The sequence below is a fragment of the Salmo trutta genome, chromosome 29 (assembly GCF_901001165.1).
Source record: "Salmo trutta chromosome 29, fSalTru1.1, whole genome shotgun sequence".
Classification (NCBI taxonomy): Eukaryota; Metazoa; Chordata; class Actinopteri; order Salmoniformes; family Salmonidae; genus Salmo; species Salmo trutta.
The window spans coordinates 15767795-15790886 of record NC_042985.1 but is presented as its reverse complement, the minus strand read 5'-3'; the positions used below and the strand labels follow the sequence as shown (position 1 = coordinate 15790886).

Here is a 23092-nt window from a genome sequence, read left to right as displayed (position 1 = left end):
TCTTGACTTCAGATATATCAATGTGTTCATAAAATAAGATGGTAGAAATACAGAAACCTCAAAGCATTATTTACTTAAGAGAAAGGCAAAATAAAAACGATATAACCTATGAATACAACATTCCTGAGATGACTGTAGGAGGCATTACAGTATATTAACATGTTACCTACTGTTTCACTGTATACACTTGTGAGGAAATGTTACATTAATGTTCATTTTAAGATGAAATCGTCACTTTTTATGAAATAGTTTCATTGTGAAACTCAAGTTTGTGTGATGGACATCAAGGTCTGTGTCCTCAGAAAAATAAAGATAGTTTGTAAATGCCTCAGTATGACCTTGATTGTATCATTAAACAAACATAACACAGAGATATTTTTATAATGAGATATGTAAAAAGAGTTAAAAGTGATTGTTATGTTAAACTCAATGTAATATAGTATAAAGTGCGTGCAGAGCATTGTGTAAATATACAACTCCTTCAAGGTCAAAATGACCAAAACAAAAAATTAGGTAAAGTTCTTTGTAGGGAAGATCACATGTAAGCAAGTGACACAGTAAACACGTTAAAGCTAGGCTTGTCACCTTCGGAGAAACATTTTTTGTAGTGGATAGTTTATTGTAATACAACACTAGTAGTACTACTAAATAGGTTCCGGGACTCATTTTGGGTGCAAGTACTGTTTATATTTAGGTGCAGGAGCTCCACTATACTTTTGAGCTAATATTCTATAAGAGTAAAACGAGCTCAAGCAGTAGAGAATTTGAGGTGCCGGTACTCAGCTCCAGTGGGCTCCTGTGCAAGTCAAGCACTGCTAGTTTAGTAACACTAAGGGTTAAATTCTTATCAGATCCCTGCTAGCCGACATCCGGTTGTTTTGGCAGTGTCGAAGGTGGAAGTGCGTTAGAGCTGCTCCTTACGGTACATTATCGCGGACACTGTCATTGGATGCAATAAAACCACACCGACTTCTAACGCGGCTGCATGGGATTTGTCTGATGTAGCCACATTACAAGTTCAAACACTCTAATGCGTAATGGTCTATTGTCTACATAGACTGATAAATCCCCCCATCCAAATTCAAATGAAAACATGCATTTCATAATATCTATTGTCGATAGAGCCTGCACTTTCTTTTGTCGTTTTGAACATCTAATGCGTAGGGATAATAAGGAAGGGAGTGGTTGGTGACACAAAAGAGCAGCCACACACTTATTTGTCAGCTCACACTACAGATACACCTCCAATACTGCCAAAACATCCACTATGCAGATATTGGTCAACGCAGGTTAACGCTGGATCTGATTGAATCGAGGCCATATTAAACTCTTAATGGTCCATCAGGACACAGAGGCAGGAGATTAGTATAACCATGGTCCAGACCAGACTCCTGGGGACCACCAGTTCACTGTGGCCCTTGGAGTACATCTGTTCCATCTTTGTCGTCTGGTGGTCAGGTCTCCTGAGTACCAGTCTGCAGGGGTTCTGAACCTCAGCCAAGTCTATCTGAGCTTCACTGGGGAGAGTTCCTTTTGCTTTCTGCCTGTCACGCTCCTGGGGAAGGGATAGAGGGGAGGGAGGGAGAGAGAGAGAAGTTTACACTGTGTTATGATGCTGTGACAGTGACTCCACTGAACAAGAAAAAACAAATGTGATTTTCCATGCACTATACAAGGCTCTTTTTCCAGTTCTCAGTTCCCTTCATACCACCAAGTACTCAGATGGACATTCAGTCCCAGACAGAGATGCCTTTCATTCCTGTCATTCCTTTGATGTTACTACTGCAGGTGTTTGTGGTGGGCTTTGATTGCATTACTCATACTGCAGCAATGAGTCTTTATAACAGGCAAAAACACAGCCCTTTTGTTCCTTTAGCACTCACTTTCTCGACCTCCTTGAATACACGTAGGAAGTTGTGTCTGAGGACCCCGGACAACTCGTTCTCTGTCCAGTGTCTCTTCAGCAGCTCCTGAATCAGAGCGGGATACTTGGACACATCCTCTAATCCAAGAGGAAACCTTCAGACAGTAGAACATAACAGGCTATGTATTACTCAAACCCTCAGGCCACTTAAAATGCAGCTGCTATCTGTTACCAGCCTGCTTACAAAAAAGTGAGTAATTCTTCTAGCATTCAAGCTGGAGCATAATGTGGCTGTATTAATGAACTAACGCTGAATGTGCTGCTGTTACTCTGAGGTAAAAGGTCTTACTTAGAAGCTCCATCAAAGTCCCCTCCTATTCCTATTGACTCAGATCCAACCACCTTCCTAATGTGGGTAAAATGGTCTGCAAAAAGTAAGAGGAATATCAGAAGATAAGATAATGATAAGATAAATCATGTGTACACATGTTATTGATGTTCTTGATACTGGTCTTCTAAACAGGTCTTGATTGATAACAAGGCAGCCAATTTTGCGCTTAATTGTTTGATGCCAATAAACACTAATCAAAGGCAACTGCTCACCAGCCACGATGGAGACATTGGCTTGGCCATGGCAAGCCACAAACCCACTGTGCAGATTAACCATGATGAGTCCTCCGTTCTCCTTCTGAAACAACAACACACCCAGAATAGAACATAAAAAAACATTCCACACTTCCAGTGACCTTCCAGCCATGTAGATACAGTGCCTTCCGAACGTATTCACACCCATTGACGGTTTCCGCATTGTTGTGTTACAGCCCAAATTTAAAATTGATTAAATTGAGATTTTGTTTCACTGGCCTACACACAATACCCCATAATGTCAAAGTGGAATTATGTTTTTAGACATTTTTACAGATTAATAAAAAATTACAAGCTGAAATGTCTTGAGTCAATAAGTATTCAACCCTTTTATTATGGCAAGCCTAAATAATTTCAGGAGTAAAAATGTGCTTAATAAGTCACATTATGAGTTGCATGGACTCACTCGGATTGCAAAAATTGTGTTTAGCATTATTTTTGAATGACTATTTCATCTCTGTACAACACATACAATTATCTGTAAGGTCCCTCAGCCGAGCGGTGAATTTCGAACACAGATTCAACCACAAAGCCTCGCAAAGAAGAGCATCTATTGGTAGATAGGTTTTTTAAAAAGGCAGACATTAAATAGCCCTTTGAGCATGCTGAAGTTATTAATTACACGTTGGATGGTGTATCAATACACACAGTCACTACAAAGATACAGGCGTCCTTCCTAACTCAGTTGCCGGAGAGGAAGGAAACCACTCAGGGATTTCACCATGAGGCCAATGGTCACTTTAAAACAGTTACAGAGTTGAATGGTTGTGATAGGAGAAAACTGAGGATGGATCAACAACATTGTAGTTACTCCACAATACTAACCTATGTGACAGAGTGAAAAGAAGGAAGCATGTACAGAATAAAAATATTCCAAAACATGCATCCTGTTTGCAATAAGGCACTAAAGTAAAAGAGCAAAAAATGTGGCAAGAATACAAAGCATTATGTTTGGGGCAAATCCAAAACAACACATCACTTAGTACCACTCTTCACATTTTCAAGCATGGTGGTAGCTGCATCATGTTATGGGTATGCTTGTCATCAGCAAGGACTAGGGAGTTTTTTTTAATAAAAAGAAACGGAATAGAGCTAAGCACAGGCAAAGTCCTAGAGGAAACCTCGGTTCAGTCGGCTTTCCAACAGACATTGGGAGACAAATTCACCTTTCAGCAGGACAATAACCTAAAACACAAGGCCAAAATATACACTGGAGTTTCTTACCAAGACGACATTGAGTGTTCCTGAGTAGCCTGGTTACAGTGTTGACTTAAATCGTTTTGAAAATCTATGGCAAGACTTGAAAAGGGCTGTCTAGCAATGATCAACAACCAACTTGACAGAGTTGGAAGAATTTTAAAAAATAATAATGTGCAAATATTTTACAATCCAGGTGTGCAAAGCTCTTACCGAGAAAGATTTGATTTGATTTTATTTGGATCTCTTTTAGTCCCCATTTGGACTAATCTTCCAAGAGTCCTTAAATATTAAAATACAATTTATATACGAACACATTTTCACATATAACACACTATTACAAACATACATAATATACTAACGTAATAAAAATAAATAATCAATCTAAAAAATATGAATTCTTCATCTACTGTAATCCCACAACATTTCTGTGTATTATATTTAAATTGTTTTAAAATAATGTTTAAATGTATATATTGAAAGGTTTCTGGTTTGCTCAGTTAATTTATTCCATTTCTTTATTGCTCTAAATCGAAATGTTCTTGCTTGAAAAGACTTGCTTCTCTAATCGCTGCCAAAGGTGATTCAAAAATATATTGATTCAGGAGTGTAAATACTTTTGTAAATTAGATATTTCTGGATTTCAGTTTCAATAAATTAGCAAACATTTCTAAAAACATGTTTTTCACTTTGTCGTTATGGGGTATCGTGTGTAGATGGAAAAAATATACAGTACCAGTCAAGAGTTTTGACACCTACTCATTCAAGGGTTTTTCTTTATTTTTACTATTTTCTACATTGTGGAATAATAGTTAAGACATCAAAACTATGAAAAAATCATGTAGTAACCAAAAAAGTGTTAAACAAATCCACCCTTTGCCTTGATGACAGCTTTGCACACTCTTGGCATTCTCTCAACCAGCTTCATCTGGAATGCTTTTCCAACCGTCTTGAAGGAGTTCCCACATATGCTGAACACTTGTTGGCTGCTTTTCCTTCCCTTTGCGGTCCAACTCATCCCATACCATCTCAATTGGGTTGAGGTCGGATGATTGTGGAGGCCAGGTCATCTGATGCTGCATTCCATCACTCTCCTTACACAGCCAGGAGGTGTGTTGGGTCATTGTCCTGTTGAAAAACAAATTATAGTCCCACTAAGAGCAAACCAGATGGGATAGCGTGTCGCTGCAGAATGTTGTGGTAGCCATGCTGGTTAAGTGTGCCTTGAATTCTAAATAAATCACTGACAGTGTCACCAGCAAAGCACCCCTACACCATCACACCTCCTCCTCCATGCTTCACGGGGGGAACCACACATGTAGAGATTATCCGTTCACCTACTCTGCGTCTCACAACGACACGGCAGTTGGAACCAAAAATCTCAAATTGGGACTCATCAGACCAAAGGACAGATTTCCACCGGTCTAAAGTCCATTGATCGTGTTTCTTGGCCTAAGCAAGTCTCTTCTTCTTATTGGTGTCCTTTATTAGTGGTTTCTTTGCAGAAATGTGACCATGAAGGCCTGATTCACGCAGTCTCCTCTGAACAGTTGATGTTGAGATGTGTATGTTACTTGAACTCTGTGAAGAATTTATTTGGGCTGCAATTTCTGAGGCTGGTAACTCTAATGAACTTATCCTCTGCAGCAGAGGTAACTCTGGGTCTTCCTTTCCTGTGGCGGTCCTCATGAGAGCCAGTTTCATCATAGCCCTTGATGGATTTTGCGATTGCACTTGAAGAAACTTTCGAAGTTTTTGACATTTTCCGTATTGACTGACCTTCATGTTTTAAATTAATGATGGGCTGTTGTTTCTCTTTGCTTATTTGAGCTGTTTTTGCCATAATACAGACTTGTTCTTTTACCAAATAGGCCTATCTTTTGTAAACCACCCCTACCTTGTCACAACACAACTGATTTGCTCAAATGCATTAAGGAAGAAATTCCAGAAATGTACTTTCAACAAGGCACACCAGTTAATTTAAATGCATTCCAGGTGACTACCTCATGAAGCTGGTTGAGAGAATGCCAAGAGTGTGCAAAGCTGTCATCAAGGCAAAGGTTGGCTACTTTGAAGAATCTCAAATATTAAATATATTTTGATTTGTTTAACCCTTTTTTGGTTACTACATGATTCCATATGTGTTATTTCATAGTTTTGATGTATTCACTATTATTCTACAAGGTAGAAAATAGTAAAAATAAAGAAAACCCCTGGAATGAGTAGGTGTGTGCAAACTTTTGACTATATTTAATCCATTTGAATTCAGGCTGTAACACAACAAAATGTGGAATAATTCAAGGGGTAGGAATACTTTCTGAAGGCACTGTAAAACAGGAAATGCACATAAAGGACAAGTGGATTAAAGAAACATTGCAGAAAGGAGACATCGTCAAAATATAATTCCAAAAGACTCTCCTGATAAGGAGTAAACACAGGCCACCCACAATGAGTGACAGTGCCGATGGTGGTTGAAAGGGAGGAGGGATGGAGGAGTGTTAGAGAGAGAGAGAAAGAGAGAGAGAGAGAGACAGACAGACAGACAGAGAGAGAGTTCTTGCCAGGGGTCTCACCAGTTCGCGGAGCAGGTCATCAGGAACATTGCGGCTGTGGTTACAAACGGCATGGGCTGAGGAGTGGCTGAAAATAACTGGAGCCTTAGAGATCTGCAGTACTGCCCTGGCTGTGGCCCAGGAACTATGGGACAGGTCTACTATCATCCCCAATCTGTTCATCTCCTTCACCACATCCTGAGAGAGAGAGAGAGAGAGAGAGAGAGAGAGGGAGAGAGAAAGACAGAGTGAGAGAGAGAAAGACAGAGTGAGAGAGAGAGAGAGACAGAGAGAGAGAGAGAGAGAGAGAACAGGAAAAGCATGTTACCACTTGCTGTGAGGTTTCCCAGTAATTATATATTATGTGCTCTATGTACGTCATTGTACATATCTGCTGACAGTAAACAACATACAACACTTTGCGCCACTTATCTACAAACAGTAAACACTTCAAACAGTAAAACGCTCAGTTGCGACTGGGGATCACATCAGTCTTACACAGCTCCCTAAAAATCGTCAAGGATCAAGAATGTTTGTGTACAACTCCTAGAGACTGTGAAGGAAAATGTTATGTTTGTGGATCAAATTAATGCTGCTTTTCAAATACCCATTTGTATGGGTCCATGCGGGTGACTGACTGATCGTGTATGGAGGAATCCTCTCTATCACTGATAAGCAACTTGGCAGTACGCCCAGAACATTGCTCTGGGTGTTTCAGTTATTTCAGGTATTTCAGTTTCAAGGTCTCAACTTGGAGAGGAAGCCTCGTGAGGTATTGGTCCATCACATGCAGGAGCCAATGATGAATAATAAATCATGTAAATCATGCAAATATAACTCATCTGTGTAGCAGTATATAAGAGGACTGAAGGGACTGCCCCGGCGGAGCTTCTGATCAACCTGCACTGACTGTACAAAGTTTGTTGTAACCTCTCTAGCTTGTAGACTTCATGTGTCCCTGAAGACGTAAGTGTGCCGAAATGTCATTACGCTCCAGTATGACGCCTGAAGTGACCAGCGTAGGCTACAGGTATTGGCTTGAACACAGACTTAGTGTTAAAGGTTCACCTTACCTTACCGAAGTCTGTCAGGCTGTCATTTTCTCTTTGATAGACATCATAAATTGTTGAGGAGGACTCAGCCCTGAAGTAATAAAAAACTACTGTGTTAAAGCCCAGTAGCAAGAACCTAAGATGTCAAACCAAAATATAACAAATATTGTGCATGAGTCTGTAAGTTTTAATATCACATGCACAAGTACAGTGAAATGCCTTTCTTGCAAACTCAAAACCCAACTATGCAATAATCAATAACAATGTATTACAACAACAAAAAAACACAAGAAATAAGAATAAGAAATACGAAACACACTATAAAGTAAATAAGTAAGCATACTACATACTGTACATAAAATACTTAAAAAGTCATATCGAATACCATATTTCCATGTGCAGGGATACTGGAGTGATGGAGGTAGATATGTATAGGGGTAAGGGAGCTAGGCAACAGGATATAAGATAAACAGAGTAGCAGCTGCATTCATGTGAGTGAGTGTGCAGGTGTGTAGAGTCAGTATATACAGTTGAAGTTGGAAGTTTACATACACCTTAGCCAAATACATTTAAACTCAGTTTCACAATTCCTGACATTTAATCCTAGTAAAAATTCCCTGTTTTAGGTATGTTAGGATCACCACTTTATTTTAAGAATGTGAAATGTCAGAATAATAGTAGAGAGAATGATTTCAGCTTTTATTTCTTTCATCACATTCCCAGTGGGTGAGAAGTTTACATACGCTCAATTAGTATTTGGTAGCATTGCCTTTAAATTGTTTAACCTGGGTCAAACATTTCAGGTAGCTTTCCACAAGCTTCCCACAATAAGTTGGGTGAATTTTGGCCCATTCCTCCTGACAGAGCTGGTGTAACGGAGTCACGTTTGTAGGCCTCCTTGCTCACACACCTTTTCAGTTCTGCCCACAAATGTTCTATGGGACTGAGTTCAGGACTTTGTGATGGCCACTCCAATACCTTGACTTTGTTGTCCTTAAGCCATTTTGCCACAACTTTGGAAGTATGCTTGGGGTCACTGTTCATTTTGATGACCCATTTGCGACCAAGCTTTAACTTCCTGACTGATGTCTTGAGATGTTGCTTCAATATATCCACATAATTTTCCTCCCTCGTGATGCCATGTATTTTGTGAAGTGCACCAGTCCCTCCTACAGCAAAGCACCCCCACAACATGATGCTGCCACCCCTGTGCTTCAAGGTTGGGATGGTGTTCTTCGGCTTGCAAGCCTCCTCCTTTTTCCTCCAAACATAACGATGGTCATTATGGCCAAACAGTTCTATTTTTGTTTCATCAGACCAGAGGACATTTTTCCAAAAAGTACGATATTTTGCCCATGTGCAGTTGCAAACCGTAGTCTGGCTTTTTTATGGCAGTTTTAGAGCAGTGGCTTTTTCCTTGGCGAGCGGCCTTTCAGGTTACGTCGATATAGGACTCGTTTTACTGTGGATATAGATACTTTTGTACCTGTTTCCTCCAGCATCTTCACAAGGTCCTTTGCTGTTGTTCTGGGACTGATTTGCACTTTTCGCACCAAAGTACGTTCATCTCTAGGAGACAGAACGTGTCTACTTCCTGAGTGGTATGACGTCTTCGTGGTCCCATGGTGTTTATACTTGCATACTATTGTTTGTACAGATGGACGTGGTACTTTCAGGCGTTGGGAAATTGCTCCCAAGGATGAACCAGACTTGTGGAGGGCTAAAAAAAAAATTATGAGGTCTTGGATGATTTCTTTAGATTTTCCCATGATGTCAAGCAAAGAGGCACTGAGTTTGAAGGTAGGCCTTGAAATATATCCACAGGTACACCTCCAATTGACTCAAATGATGTCAATTAGCCTATCAGAAGCTTCTAAAGCCATGACATCATTTTCTGGAATTTTCCAAGCTGTTTAAAGGCACACTCAACTTAGTGTATGTAAACTTCTGACCCACAGGAATTGTGATACAGTGAAATAATCTGTCTGTAAACAATTGTTGGAAAACTGACTTGTGTCATGCACAAAGTAGATGTCCTAACCGACTTGCCAAAACTATTGTTTGTTAACAAGAAATTTGTGGAGTGGTTGAAAAACCAGTATAATGACTCTAACCTAAGTGTATGTAAACTTCCGACTTCAACTGTATGTATGTATTAGTGAGCAAATTATGGAGTGAGTGTTTGTGTGTGTGTTGGAGTGACAGTGTGTGTGAGTGTGTAGGGCTCTGTGAGTGGGCAAATATTGAAATTAAAGGTAAATAAAGATACAAGGTAAACTCAGTCCGTGTAGCTATTTATCTGTTGTATCGCTTGGGGATAGAAGCTGTACAAGAGCCTGTTGGTGTCAGACTTTATGCACCGGTACCTCTTGCCATGCGGCAGCAGAGAAAATAGCCTGGGTGGTTGGGGTCTTAGACGATTTTCTGGGTCTTCTTTTCATACTACCTGAAATAGAGGTCCTGGATGGCAGGGAGCTCGGCCCAAGTGATGTACTGGACTTTCCGCATAAACCCTCTGTAGCGCCATGTGATCGAGGGCGGTGCTATTGCCACACCAAGCAGTGATGCAGCTAGTCAATATGCTCTCAATGGTAGAGCTGTAGAACCTTTCAGGATTTGAGAGCCCATGCCAAACCTTTTCAACCTCCTGAGGGGGAAAAGGCACTGTCGCACCTTCTTCACGACTGTGTGTGTGTGTTTGGACCATTTTAAGACTTTAGTGATTTGGACACTGTCATGACGTTGCCCTCTTTGGACACAGCGAGCACCATCCCCCTACCTCTGCACCATCTCTCACTGTCTCCTACACCCAGGCTGCTGTTGTCAGAGAGGCCGTAAATTCCTGGAGGAGACTATCTTCTCATGGCCACAGTATAGAGAGAGAGTGAGTTTTCATAGAAAGAACAAAGGAATTTCTTCCACCTCACAGAACTGGAGGCCTGAACAATATTTATGTTCTGGAGAATGTATGAAAGATCGGTGAAGAATCCAGCTACGAACTGGTCCGTTTGGTACAATTTTGTGAAACTCATGAGAGACAATACGGCCACATTACCATAACGCTGTTTATACAACAGCCTCAGTTATGAGGCTTACATCTAATTGTTGTACAAAATGAATGAGTAAAGATGATACTATTTGTGAAATGGCAGATGCTATGTAATGATGTTAATGTGAGAGAATTGTATTTCTGTTTAAAGTTTCACTAAGTCCTTGGCACGCCCCCAGAGGTACAGACAGGACCTGACGTCATGAGACAGCCCTTTTCCATGTTCCGAATAAAACCCCCACCTGGGTTTTCTATCACCAGACCGAGCATACCTCAATTACGAGATGGCTAAAGGTGGCAGACCAGCTTACCACGAGAAGGCCAAGGTTTGAGTAGAGACCATAAACCTGAGTATAAGCTAAGGTTTGAGTAGATGGCTGAATCTTTTAACCATACCACGTGGTTAAACTCTTAGACTATCGATACCGACAGAATAAGAACAAGTCTTTGATATTAATTACTAGTCTGCAGCTTGGAATTCAGCATCATTGAATGCGAAGACCGACAACCGCCGAAACATCTATTCTATAACGACATGAATGAATGTCACTCTGAACTATCCATTCTAACCACGAGAGAGAGAGAGAGAGAGAGAGAGAGAGCGGACAAACTCTCCAACAGAAACAAACTTTTCAACAGAGATCCCGACGACACACTGAGCGTAAATATATATATTGATTGCAATTATTCCTGAATGAGTGAGCGTTCAGGTGCAAAGGATTAGCATTTCAATTGTTATAATTATCAACTCTGTAGTGCCTTCTCAGCTGACCCCCACTCCCCTTTTGTCTAACAAGCCGCCATACCGGTTTAGCCCACTAGGGCACATTCTCCTATCATTTCTTTGTAACCATATCTACTTTGTTTGTTTGTTATGCATTTCTGTGAGTACTTAGTTAGTAAATAAATGATTTTAAGACAATTGATGTATGGATGACTCATAGTGAAGACTGGGTTCGTGCAGATAACCAACAATTTACGACGTTTGGAATGAGACTGACGTGAGGTAAAGAATAATTCATTAATCAGAAGACTAAGTGATAAGATATTAAAATATCTGAAACTTATATTAGGAAAATTATAACTTTTGTAATCTGAATATTTTCCTTGGTGCCCCGACTTCCTAGTTAATTACAGTTACTTGATTAAGTAGTTTAATCACGTAATAATAATTACAAAGACTTTTTGATAAAGATTCATCTTCAGTTTAATGATGCCAAAGACACGACAACACTAAGGAACTTCAAGCTGTCTACCTGCTCCACTGCCGGAACGTTGATGTGGATGGCGGCGTGCTCACCCCCGGTTTCCTGCAGTCCACAATCAGCTCCTTGGTCTTGCTGGGGTTGAGGGAGAGGTTGTTGCTCTGGCACCACACTGCCAGGTCACTGACCTCCTCCCTGTAGGCTGACTCATCATCGCTGGTGATCAGGTCTACTACCGTTGTGTTGGAGTCGTGCGTAGCCACACAGTTGTGGGTGAACAGGAAGCAAAGGAGGGGACTAAGCACACACCCCTGTGGGGCCCCTGTGTTGAGGGTCAGCGTGGTGGAGGTGATGTTGTCTACCCTCACCAACTGGGGTCGGCCCGTCAGGAAGTCCAGGCTCCAGTTGCAAAAGGAGGTTTTCAGACCCAGAGTCCTATGCTTGGTGGCAAGATTGGAGGGGATAATGGTGTTGAACGCTGAGCTGTAGTCAATGAACAGCATTCTCACATAGGTATTCCTCTTATCTAGGTAGGTGAGGGCAGTGTGGAGAGCAATAGAGATTGCGTCGTCTATGGATTTGTTTGGGCGGTATGCAAATTGGAGTGGGTCTAGGGTGGCTGGGATGGTAGAGATAATGTGTGACATAAACAGTCTCTCAAAGCACTTCATGGTTACAGAAGTGAGTGCTACAAGGCGGTAATCATTGTGGCATGAAGCCTTAGATTTCTTAGGTACAGGAATGATTGTGGTCATCTTAAAACGTGGAGATTACAGACTGCGACAAGGAGAGTTTGGAAATTACTGTGAATATGCCTGCCAGCTGTTCTGCACATGCTCTGAGAACGCGCCCTGGAATACCATCGAGGTGCGTGGCCTTGTGGGTGTTGACCTGATTAAAGACTCTTCTCACGTCGGCCTAGGAGAGTGAGATCACCCAGTCCTCTGGGTCGGTGACGGCCCTCACACCCGGCTCGATGTTGTTGCTGACAAAGCGTGCATAGAATGCATTGAGTTCGTCTGGTAGAAAGGCATCGTTGGGCAGATCACGGTTGGTCTTCCTTTGTAATCCGTAATGGACTGTAGCCCCTGCCACATGCGGCAGGCTTCGGAGCCTGTTTAATATGATTCCACCATATTCCTATATTGTCCTTTTGCTCGTTTGATGACTGCGAGGAGGTCATAAGTGTGTGTGTGTGTGTGTGTGTGTGTGTGTGTGTGTGTGCACGTGCGTGCGTGCGTGCGTGCGTGCGCTCACCAAGGCGTGTTGCAGGTGTGTGTGAGGGCCATGGAGCGAACCCCCAGCTGGTAAAACATACGCAGGGTTGGCAGGCTGCTGTCTATAGAATGACCTCCCTCAATGCTGATCAGACATGCTATCCTCTTAGTGTCATTTAGTCCTGTTGAATACACACACATGATACACACACACATCATCATCATTATCATCATACTACTGTAAATTGGGCAGAAATTTCCATATATTGGTGGAAAGATCAATTTGGAAAACCCATCAAATTACTTCAGAGAGCGTATATTACAGGCCAGAAGACCAGCTGGCAAGTGTCTCCTTTCCCAGTCTGTAAGTCCAACATGTTTGAAGCTGCCCACCATTGTTCCTGTTCCTAAGAACTCCACGGTAACCTGCCTAAATGACTATCGTCAATTAGCACTCGCATCTGTAATTATGAAGTGCATTGAAAGGCCATAACACACATCAACACCATCATCCCAGACATCCTGGACCCACTCTAACAGATGATGCAATTTCAATTAAACTTCACACTGCTCTCTCCCACCTGGACAAGAGGGGAAATAACTATGAGAGAATACTGTTCATAGACTACAGCTCAGCGTTCAACACCATAGTCCCCTCCAAGCTCATCACAAAGCTCGGGACCCTGGGACTGAACACATCCCTCTGCAACTGGATCCTGGACTTCCTGACAGGCCGCCCCCCAGGTGGTGAGGGTAGGAAACAACACCTCCGCCATGCTGACCCTCAACACAGGGGCCCCTCAGGGTTGTGTGATTAGTCCCCTCCTGTACTACCTGTTCACCCACGACTGCGTGGCTACACACGACTCTAAAACCATCATCAAGTTTGCTGACAACGCGACGGTGGTAGGCCTGATTACCAACGGAAATGAGACAGCCTACTGGGAGGAGATCAGAGACAACAGCCTCTCCCTCAATGTCAGTAAGGAACTGATCGTGGACTACAGGAAAAAGGGGGAGAGCACACCCCCATCCACATTGATGGGGCTGTAGTGGAGCAGGTTGGGAGCTTCAAGTTCCTTGGCATCCACATCACTACGAACTTAACATGGTCCACAAACTCACACACCTCTTCCCCCTCAGGAGCCTGAAAAGATTTGACATGTGCCCTCGGATCCTCCAAAAGTTCTACAGCTGCACCATTGAGAGCATCTTGACTGGCTGAATCATCACTTGGTATGGAAAAGGCAAAGCGCCACAGAGGGTGGTGCGGACGGCCCAGTACATCACTTGGCCCGAGCTGCCTGCCATCCAGGACCTCTATATCAGGCGGTGTCAGAGGAAGGCCCAAGAAATTGCCAAAGACTTTAGCCACCCAAGCCATAGACTGTTTTCTCTGCCACCGCCCTGCAAACGATACCGGAGCATCTGCTCTCAGAACAACAGGCTACAGAACAGCTTCTACCCCCATAAGGCTGCTAAATAGTTAATTAAATGGTTACCCCGGACTATCTGTATTGACCCTATCTTGCACTGACTCTATACACACTCGCTAGACTATATACTGTATACACTATAGACAGCATACACTCACACACACTACACTGACATTCGCACACGAAACCACACACATTCACATACACTTTTAGTTTTTTAGGGGGAACAAATACGAAAATCACCAGGAATTCAGAAAAAAAATATATAATAACTTAAGAAATCTGTTACCAAGTATTCCCACAAGTAAAAAAAAAACATGATCATGTCTCAATGTAATCAAAGTATGAAACTATTGTTACTTTCAAATGCTATCTCTTATTGGGCTTATTTGTGGTCAATTTGCAGTGTACAAATTATTATAATTATGTTACGGGCCAACGACCATTCTCACCGAAAAAAATCGGCCCGCGGCTGAATCTACTTGCCTACCCCTGGTATATTGTACCTTTGGCAGATGTAACTAGCTCCAGTTCCGGGTTCTCTGTACACATACGGTTGATCACGTCTATCTGTTCCAGTGTGAGCCTCACAGCATCCTTCGCCTGGGCGCCACACAACACGTAGGCTGCAAACACCTGATCAGAGCATGGGATGGGGCAGAGACAAAGCAGGGGGTCAGAGAGCAACACTTGAGTTAGAAGGGTATTATGGCTTTAGTACAACTCAGTGTGCACATGCACGGACACACATACACACTCACACACTCACACAAACATGCACACGCATACACACGCACACACAAACACACACACACACTTAGGCTACTATTAACCATATATTAACCTACCTGAGCGCCGACATGTCCCGTTGTGAGTCTGTTGATGTCCGTGGCCACTTTGCTGATGTTGTGCAGGTCAACCTGACTCAGTCTGTTGTCGTGGAGAATCCTCAGCATCAAAGCTAGGTCATTATGTCTAGGAGAGAAAGGGATGAGGCAGTCAGATGTAATAGAGGCGAGGGACTCAAGGTGGAGCAGGAGAGAGACATTTTTATATATAAAATTTCAAAAGCGTCAGCTCCATACAGTACCACGTGTGTGTGGGCGAGAATTACTCAGTATGGGATGGTAATTATTTGTATTTGGAACCACACTTGTTGTGGATACTTGGTGGGGAAGTTCCAAAAGTTTACTGTTGAAAATCCATGAGCTATTAATATTTTAGGCTGCATATGGTATGGCAAAAAATGTCTATGTATCTCTGCACAGACAAATATATCATCAACCAATAATAAGGGATACTGTAGGATAAACTTGTCTCTATTTTAGGAAAACCAAAATAACTAAGACAACTTTCCTCTGTTTACTTACCCATCAATCAAAGGATATTTTGTCATCAAGCCAAATGCACTTCCTGTTGTAGGATCTCCCGATGTCATCCCACAGAGAAAACACAGCATCAAGTTCGTCCCCAGGTTAAGAAAATCACCTCTATGGAGTATCCGCGATATCATATTCTATAAATAAAATAATTTTAAGACGTGGTAACTTCAATTAGTCCAGTACTTTTAAGTTGGTACCACTTTAAACAAACTACAATGTATAAACGTGTTATCAAATCAAATCAAATTGTATTAGTCACATGTGCCAAATACAACAGGTACTGCACATTTTGACTGGTACTGCACATGTAGGTAAACAATGTCGCTTTATATGTTTCATACCCACAGTACTCATCTCATATGTACATACTGTACCCTTACCATTTATTACATCTTGCCTAGGCCGTTCGGCCATCACTCATTTATATATTTTTATGTACATATTCGTATTCATTCCTTTACACTTGTGTGTATAAGGTAGTTGTTGTGGAATTGTTAGGTTATATTACTTGTTAGATATTACTGTATGGTCGTAACTAGAAGCACAAGCATTTCGCTACACTTGCATTAACATCTGCTAACCATGTGTATGTGACAAATAAATTTGATTTGAAAGTGACTATGCATAAATAACAAACAGAGAGTAGCAGCAGCGTAAAAATGCAAATAGTCAGGGTAGCCATTTGATTAGCTGTTCAGGAGTCTTATGGCTTGGGGGTGGAAGCTGTTAAGAAGTCTTTTGGACCTAGACTTGGTGCTCCTGTACTGCTTGTCGTGCGGTTGCAGACAGAAGAGTCTATGACTTGGGTGGCTGGAGTCTTTGGCAATTTTTAGGGCCTTACTCTGACACTACCTGGTATAGAGGTCATGGATGGCAGAAAGCTTGGCCCCAGTGATGTACTGGGCCGTACTCACTACCCTCTGTAGTGCCTTGCAGTCGGAGGCAGAGCAGTTGCCATACCAGGCAGTGATGTAACCAGTCAGGATGCTCTCGATGGTGCAGCTGTAGAATCTTTTGAGGATATTTTCATTCTCCTGAGGGGGAATAGGCGTTGTCGTGCCCTCTTCACGACTTTCTTGGTGTGTTTGGACCATGATGTGGACACCAAGGAACTTGAATCTCTCAACCTGCTCCACTACAACCCCGTCAATGAGAATGGGGGTGTGCTCAGCCCTCCTTTTCCTGTAGTCCACAACCATCTCCTTTGTCTTGATCACGTTGAGGGAGAGGTTGTTATCCTGGCACCACACTCCCAGGTCTCTGACCTCCTCCCTATAGGATGTCTCATCGTTGTTGGTGATCAGGCCCACCACTGTTGTGTCGTTGGCAAACTTAATGATGGTGTTGGAGTCGTGCTTGGCCATGCAGTCATGTGTGAACAGGGAGAGGAGGAGGGGACTGAGCAAACACCCTTGTGGGGCCCAGTGTTGAGGATCAGCGTGGTAGATGTGTTGTTACCTACCCTTACCACCTGAGGGCGGCCCATCAGGAAGTCCAGGATCCAGTTGCAGAGGAAGGTGTTTAGTCCCAGGGTCCTTAGCTTAGTGATGAGCTTTGAGGGCACTATGGTGTTGAACGCTGAGCTGTAGTCAATGAATAGCATTCTCACGTAGGTGTTCCTTTTGTCCAGGTGGGAAAGGGCAGTGTGGAGAGCAATAGAGATTGCGTCATCTGTGGATCTGTTGGGGTGGTAGGCATATTGGAGTGGGTCTAGGGATTCTGGGATAGTGGTGTTCATGTGATCCATGACCAGCCTTTCAAAGCACTTCATGGCTACAGACTTGAGTGCTACGGGTCGGTAGTCATTTAAGTAGGTTACCTTTGTGTTCTTGGGCACAGGGACTATGGGGGTCTCCTTGAAACATGTTGGTATTACAGACTCGGTCACGGAATGGTTGAAAATGTCAGTGAAGACACTTGCCAGTTCGTCAGTGCATGCTCTGAGTACACGTCCGGGTAATCTGTCTGGCCCTGCGACCTTGTGAATGTTGACCTGTTTAAAGGTCTTACTCACATCGGCTCCCGAGAGCGTGATCCCACAGTCGTCCAGAACAGCTGGTGCTTTCATGCATGATTCAGTGTTGCTTGCCTCGAAGCAAGCATAGAAGTCATTTAGCTCATCTGGTAGGCTTGTGTCACTGGGAAGCTCGCGGCTGTGCTTCCCTTTGTAGTCCGTAATAGTTTGCAAGCCCTGCCACATTCGACGCGTGGCGGAGACGGTGTAGTACAATTCAATCTTAGTCCTGAATTGACGCTTTGCCTGTTTGATGGTTCGTCAGAGAGCATAGCAGGATTTCATATAAGTCCCGCTAGAGTCCCGTTAGAGTCCCGCTCCTTGAAAGCGGCAGCTCAGTGCGGATGTTCCTGTAATCCATGGCTTCTGGTTGGGGTATTTACAAATGGTCACTGTTGGGACGACATCATCGATGCACTTATTGATGAATCCAGTGACTGATGTTGTGTACTCCTCAATGCCATCGGAAGAATCCCGGAACATATTTCATTCTGTCCTAGCAAAACAGTCCTGTAGCTTAGCATCTACGTCATCTGACAACTTCCGTATTGAGCGAGTCACTGGTAGTTCCTGCTTTCGTTTTTGCTTGTAAGCAGGAATCAGGAGGATAGAGTTATGGTCAGATTTGCCAAATGGAAGGTGAGGGAGAGCTTTGTACGCATCCTTGTGTGTGGAGTAAAGGTGGTCTAGAGTTTTTTTCCCTCTGGTTGCACATGTAACATGCTGTTAGAAATGAGGTAAAAACGGATTTAAATTTCCCTGCATTAAAGTCCCTGGCCACTAGGAGCGCCACCTCTAGATGAGAATTGTCTTGTTTTATTATGGCCTTATACAGCTCGTTGAGTGTGGTCTTAGCGTCAGCATCAGTTTGTGGTGGTAGATAGACAGCTACGAAAAATATAGATGAAAACTCTCTTGGTAAATAGTGTGGTCTACAGCTTATCATGAGATACTCTACCTCAGGCGAGCAAAACCTCAAGACTTCCTTAATATTAGATTTCGTGCACCAGCTGTTATTTACATATTGACACAGACCGTCACCCCTTGTCTTACCGGAGGCAGCTGTTCTATCTTGCCGATGCACGGAAAACCCAGCCAGCTGTATGTTATCCATGTCATCATTCAGCCACAACTCGATGAAACATAAGATATTACAGTTTTTAACGTCCCATTGGTAGGTTAGTCTTGATCGGAGCTCATCCATTTTATTATCTTATGATTGCACGTTGGCTAATAGGACTGATGGTAGAGGCGGATTACCCACTTGCAGTCGAATCCTTACAAGGCACCACGACCTACGTCACCGATATCTCTGTCTCTTCTTCATGCGAATGATGGGGATTTGGGCCTTGTCCGGTGTCTGAAGTAAATCACTGGCGTCCGACTCCTTAAAGAAAAAATCTTCGTCCAGTCGAGGTGAGTAATCGCTGTCCTGATATCCAGAAGCTCTTTTCGGGGGTCATAAGATACAGTGGCAGAAACATTATGTACAAAATAAGTTACAAATAACGCAAAAAAACACACACAATAGCGCAATTGGTTAGAAGCCCGTAAAATGGCAACCATCTCCTCTGGCGCAATTCTGCTTATATGGCATTCATAAAGCCTTAATAAGCCTTAATAAGCACAACATAATTTATAAACAAAGTAATACTGTATAACGTGTGATATGAAAGGTCTCGGCCTATATATATATCCAGGGCTTTGGCAAATGTGATCCTTTGCCACTAATTATAAAGTATGAAATTTGCTTAAAGGGGCAATCAGCAGATGCTACGTACATTTTCTTTTTACAAATTAAGGATATCTGTAAAAAGGCCGTCCTGCTCCTCTCCTCTCTACCTAACTTCACCGCACAGTCCCTTCAGCTTCCCTTCAGTCCCGTTAGTTTGGCTACTCAGCCTACCTTTGTTATCCCTCACTCATCATAGCCCTGCCATTCCCAACCAATCAGAGAGCTTGGAAATGCGCATCTGGACTCTGAACACCGTACCCACCCAATCAGGTCAGAATGTTATCATCATCCGAAGGGAGAAGACGCATGTTTCTGAGAACTTTGTATTGTCGACGGCAACAGGAATGTCTGAATGTTGTGCCAAGTAATTGGTTTCTCTCTCTCTCCAAGAGGTGAATGTTTAAGTTTATGTTTATATTGATGCTGTGTTTATAGCCCTTTATAGACATGTTGTAAGTGTAATGCCATTTCCAGTTATTTATGTACATATAGGTATATTGTATAGTTATAACCCTTAACTAATACTGTTTACATGTGTGGAAATCTTTGTCTTATAGAACCACAACAATAAGATTCCACGTCAATCAGATGACCAAAACCATATAAACCTCTTCAAATGGAAACAGCTGTGTCTGCGTGTGTGTGTATGGTGGTGACTGTCAAGAGTACTGTGATGGGCTTCAACATCAGGTTCTAACTGGACAGCACTATAGAGGACAGAACCATACCAATCTGTTGGGTGAGGGCATTCACAGCCGACCGCTCAGACGGGTGAGGGCATACCAGTCAACCGTTTTTACTTGGTCCTTCGAGACAGATTTTTATTTTTTATGTAACCTTTATTCAACTAGGCAAGTCAGTTAAGAACAAATTCTTATTTACAATGATGGCCTACACCGGCCAAACCCGAACGACGCTTGGCCAATTGTGTGCCGCTCCCTATGGGACTCCCAATCACGGCCGGTTGTGATACGGCCTGGAATCAAACCAGGGTCTGTAGTGACGCCTCTAGCACTGCGATGCAGTGCCTTAGACCGCCACTCGGGAGCCCATTATGGATTTAGTGACCAACAGTTTTTTACATGATCTGTAATTTCTCCGGATTTAGCAAACAATAGATTTTACAATATGTACACATTGATTCTTGAAGAATATAACTTATAAATGCCTCATGTGTTTAGTTCAACTGTCGTACCCCATCAGAATCCAAAATATAAGCCTGTTTTACTCCAATGTTTGTAAATAGAGTAAATGTAAACAAACACTATATAGCCTCAAAACATGATTAAAACTACATGATAAACTGGGTGGTTCGAGCTCTGAATGCTGATTGGCTGACAGCCGTGGTATATCAGACATGGGTATGACAAAACACTTATTTTTACTGCTCTAATTAAGATGATAACCAGTTTATAATAGCAATAAGGCACCTCAGGGTTTGTGGTATATGGCCAATACACCACGGCACTCTGCATTATCCAGGCACTCTGCATTGCCTTGTGCTTAAAAACAGCCCTTCCCCGCGTGCCTTATTGTTTAAGTATAATGTTGATATCATGGATGGTCAGTCCTTGCATACATAGCTCTGTCTATGAATAAGAGAGTGGCTACATTTCTCCAGCTGTATCCCTCAGCTTTTTACTGCAACATAGGCGGGATGACGGCTTAGTTATTATTTATTCTGCTGACTTTCGCTTTAGGAATGGTTTCTTAAGTATCTATAGGCCTATTGGCTTTATAAAGGGTTTATGAAGGCTTCATTAATGCTTAAAAATTGTAGTTCGTTTAAAGTTGAACATAACATTTAAAGTAACTTTTACAGTTAATGGGTCAACAGTTTTAACGAGTGAACCAAAACATTACGCAACTATAAATATTATGCAAATAGGCCTACAAATAACGGAAATTCTATTAAAAAAAACATTCAGTAAATCTAGGCAACATAATTATTTAAACAGTAAAGTATTTTTAGCAAAACAAAGCTCACTGTGCAAGTTGTCCGATCAGCTGGTGGGTTTTTTTTTTTACAACGAAATCCGAACATCACAATTCAATAATGCGAACTTTCTAGCTCCCTCCGCCCAGATGTAGGCTACGTGAGTAACTGAAATGCATTGTACTGTAACGCATATAATAGATCGTGTACATTGAGCAGTGTGGTCATAGAGGTGGGATTACTGCCATCTACTGTCCAATCTAACTAATAACACTATGGGCCAGTTTCCCAGAGACAGATTAGCCTAAACCTAGAAATAAAAATGATTTAAATGGAATTCCCCATTGGTCATGTTTTTTAGTCCAGCTGTATCCAGGAAGCCAGCCCTTTAAAGGGGCAATCTGCAGTTGCCACATACATTTTTGGATATATAAATGAATATGTACCCATTGCCTTTTTAAATAATATATAATTTATGCTTCATGAGCTTAATTCAACTGTCATACCCCATCAGAACCCCAAATATAAGCTTGCTTTACTCCAATGTTTGTAAACATTGTAAATGTAAACAAACACTGTATAGCCTCAAAACATGCTTAAAACTATAATTTTCATATATTGCATCCACAGATCTGTCTATGCATTTGAGAGTGGTTACATTTATCTAGGCCCATCCTTGAGCTTTTTACCGGAACAGTGGGGCGACCACTTTGTTATTGTTTCAACTAAGGATTGCCCCCTTAAGTATTGTACTCATAGCCTAATCTCAGAAATCCCAAACCTAGGTGTGTATGCTGGAACACTGAGGGTATTTGATTAATGCCCTGGGACTGCGCCGGGTAAACCGGGTTAGCGTTGATTGCATTCGTTTTGGAACTGGCTGCCTCCCGGGCGTGAGCCAGGTACTCCATTTTGGCCGACGGTAGAGTTGGCTCAAAACAAAAGTGGCCATTGGTTAAGCATGTGGAGTAAATTGTAGGACTCTGTTTTCACATGCAAAAAGTATTGCTTTTGATAAAAACACTATCTGCATTCCCAATGAAAAAGTTAGAAAATGCAAAAAAAATTGGTTAAAGAGGATGTAGGTTTCTGAACGATGCATCATGCTGCCTTGTTGACAACATGACCGAGGGGTGCAGCTTACTGTTCCATTTGAGAAGGGTGCTCCTCCCTCCCTACATAGCCCGGTGCACTGCGGTTCAGCTGAATCAAACTCCCTCAGTGGTAACATTGTGGGAGGCAACCCATCTGTCTAGAAAGAGATTACTCAATGTCTATAGCAGTGGTTCCCAACCTGGGATATTAGGACCCCTAGGGGTACTTGGCCTATCCACAGGAGAAAAAAAAAAGCTAGTTTGTTAAAAGGCTGTAGAGAAGCTCTGTTTATTATTGATATTTTGTTCATGTTACTTGAGCAGTTCTTACAAAAACTACATTATTTACACAATCAAACCATATAACTATTCTTGATTTAGGCACAAAATATGAGGAAAGCTCAGTCCAAAATATTAATTAATGTTTTTGATTAGATCGAATATACAATGGTTACAAAAATAACCCCTTATGAATATAAAAATATGACATGGATATGAAAATATGAGTTGATCAATAGCTTGAGTCAATGAAAAACTGACGAGTGTATTTTGTTTTTGACAAAAGGTGCATCTCTGAAACACAGTTAGTAGGAACTTCTTACAATCCCACAGATGAAACAAGCTGAAAGAGAAATCTTTTGCATCAACCAAACACACAAAAATATGCACATCTCAAAGAAAGACATCTGCATCATGTGGAAGTTCATGGGATCA

General features: G+C 42.1%; 1 protein-coding gene across 1 annotated transcript; it reads right to left on the bottom strand.

Annotated features, from left to right (window-relative positions):
- Positions 1-48: 48 nt before the first annotated feature.
- LOC115167013 (dipeptidase 2) lies at positions 49-21500 on the bottom strand. The gene is made up of 11 exons (XM_029721020.1): positions 21336-21500; positions 15588-15733; positions 15066-15192; positions 14724-14853; positions 12822-12963; positions 7332-7401; positions 6280-6456; positions 2468-2552; positions 2214-2289; positions 1884-2019; positions 49-1555 (listed from the first exon to the last, which is right to left on the bottom strand). The coding sequence occupies exons 1-11, from the start codon at positions 21390-21392 to the stop codon at positions 1331-1333; spliced, it is 1371 nt and encodes a 456-aa protein (XP_029576880.1). The 5' UTR covers positions 21393-21500; the 3' UTR covers positions 49-1330.
- Between the last annotated feature and the right edge of the window lie 1592 nt (positions 21501-23092).

Bases quoted from the DNA above. Each gene is read 5' to 3' on its own strand.
- LOC115167013 (XM_029721020.1), bottom strand. From the start codon at position 21,392: ATGTTCGGATTTCGTTGTAAAAAAAAAAACCCACCAGCTGATCGGACA. The intron at 15,734-21,335 runs GTGAGCTTTGTT...TTTTATTTATAG, and splicing joins CTGATCGGACAACTTGCACA to AATATGATATCGCGGATACT. The intron at 15,193-15,587 runs GTAAGTAAACAG...TTTCTCTCCTAG, and splicing joins AAATATCCTTTGATTGATGG to ACATAATGACCTAGCTTTGA.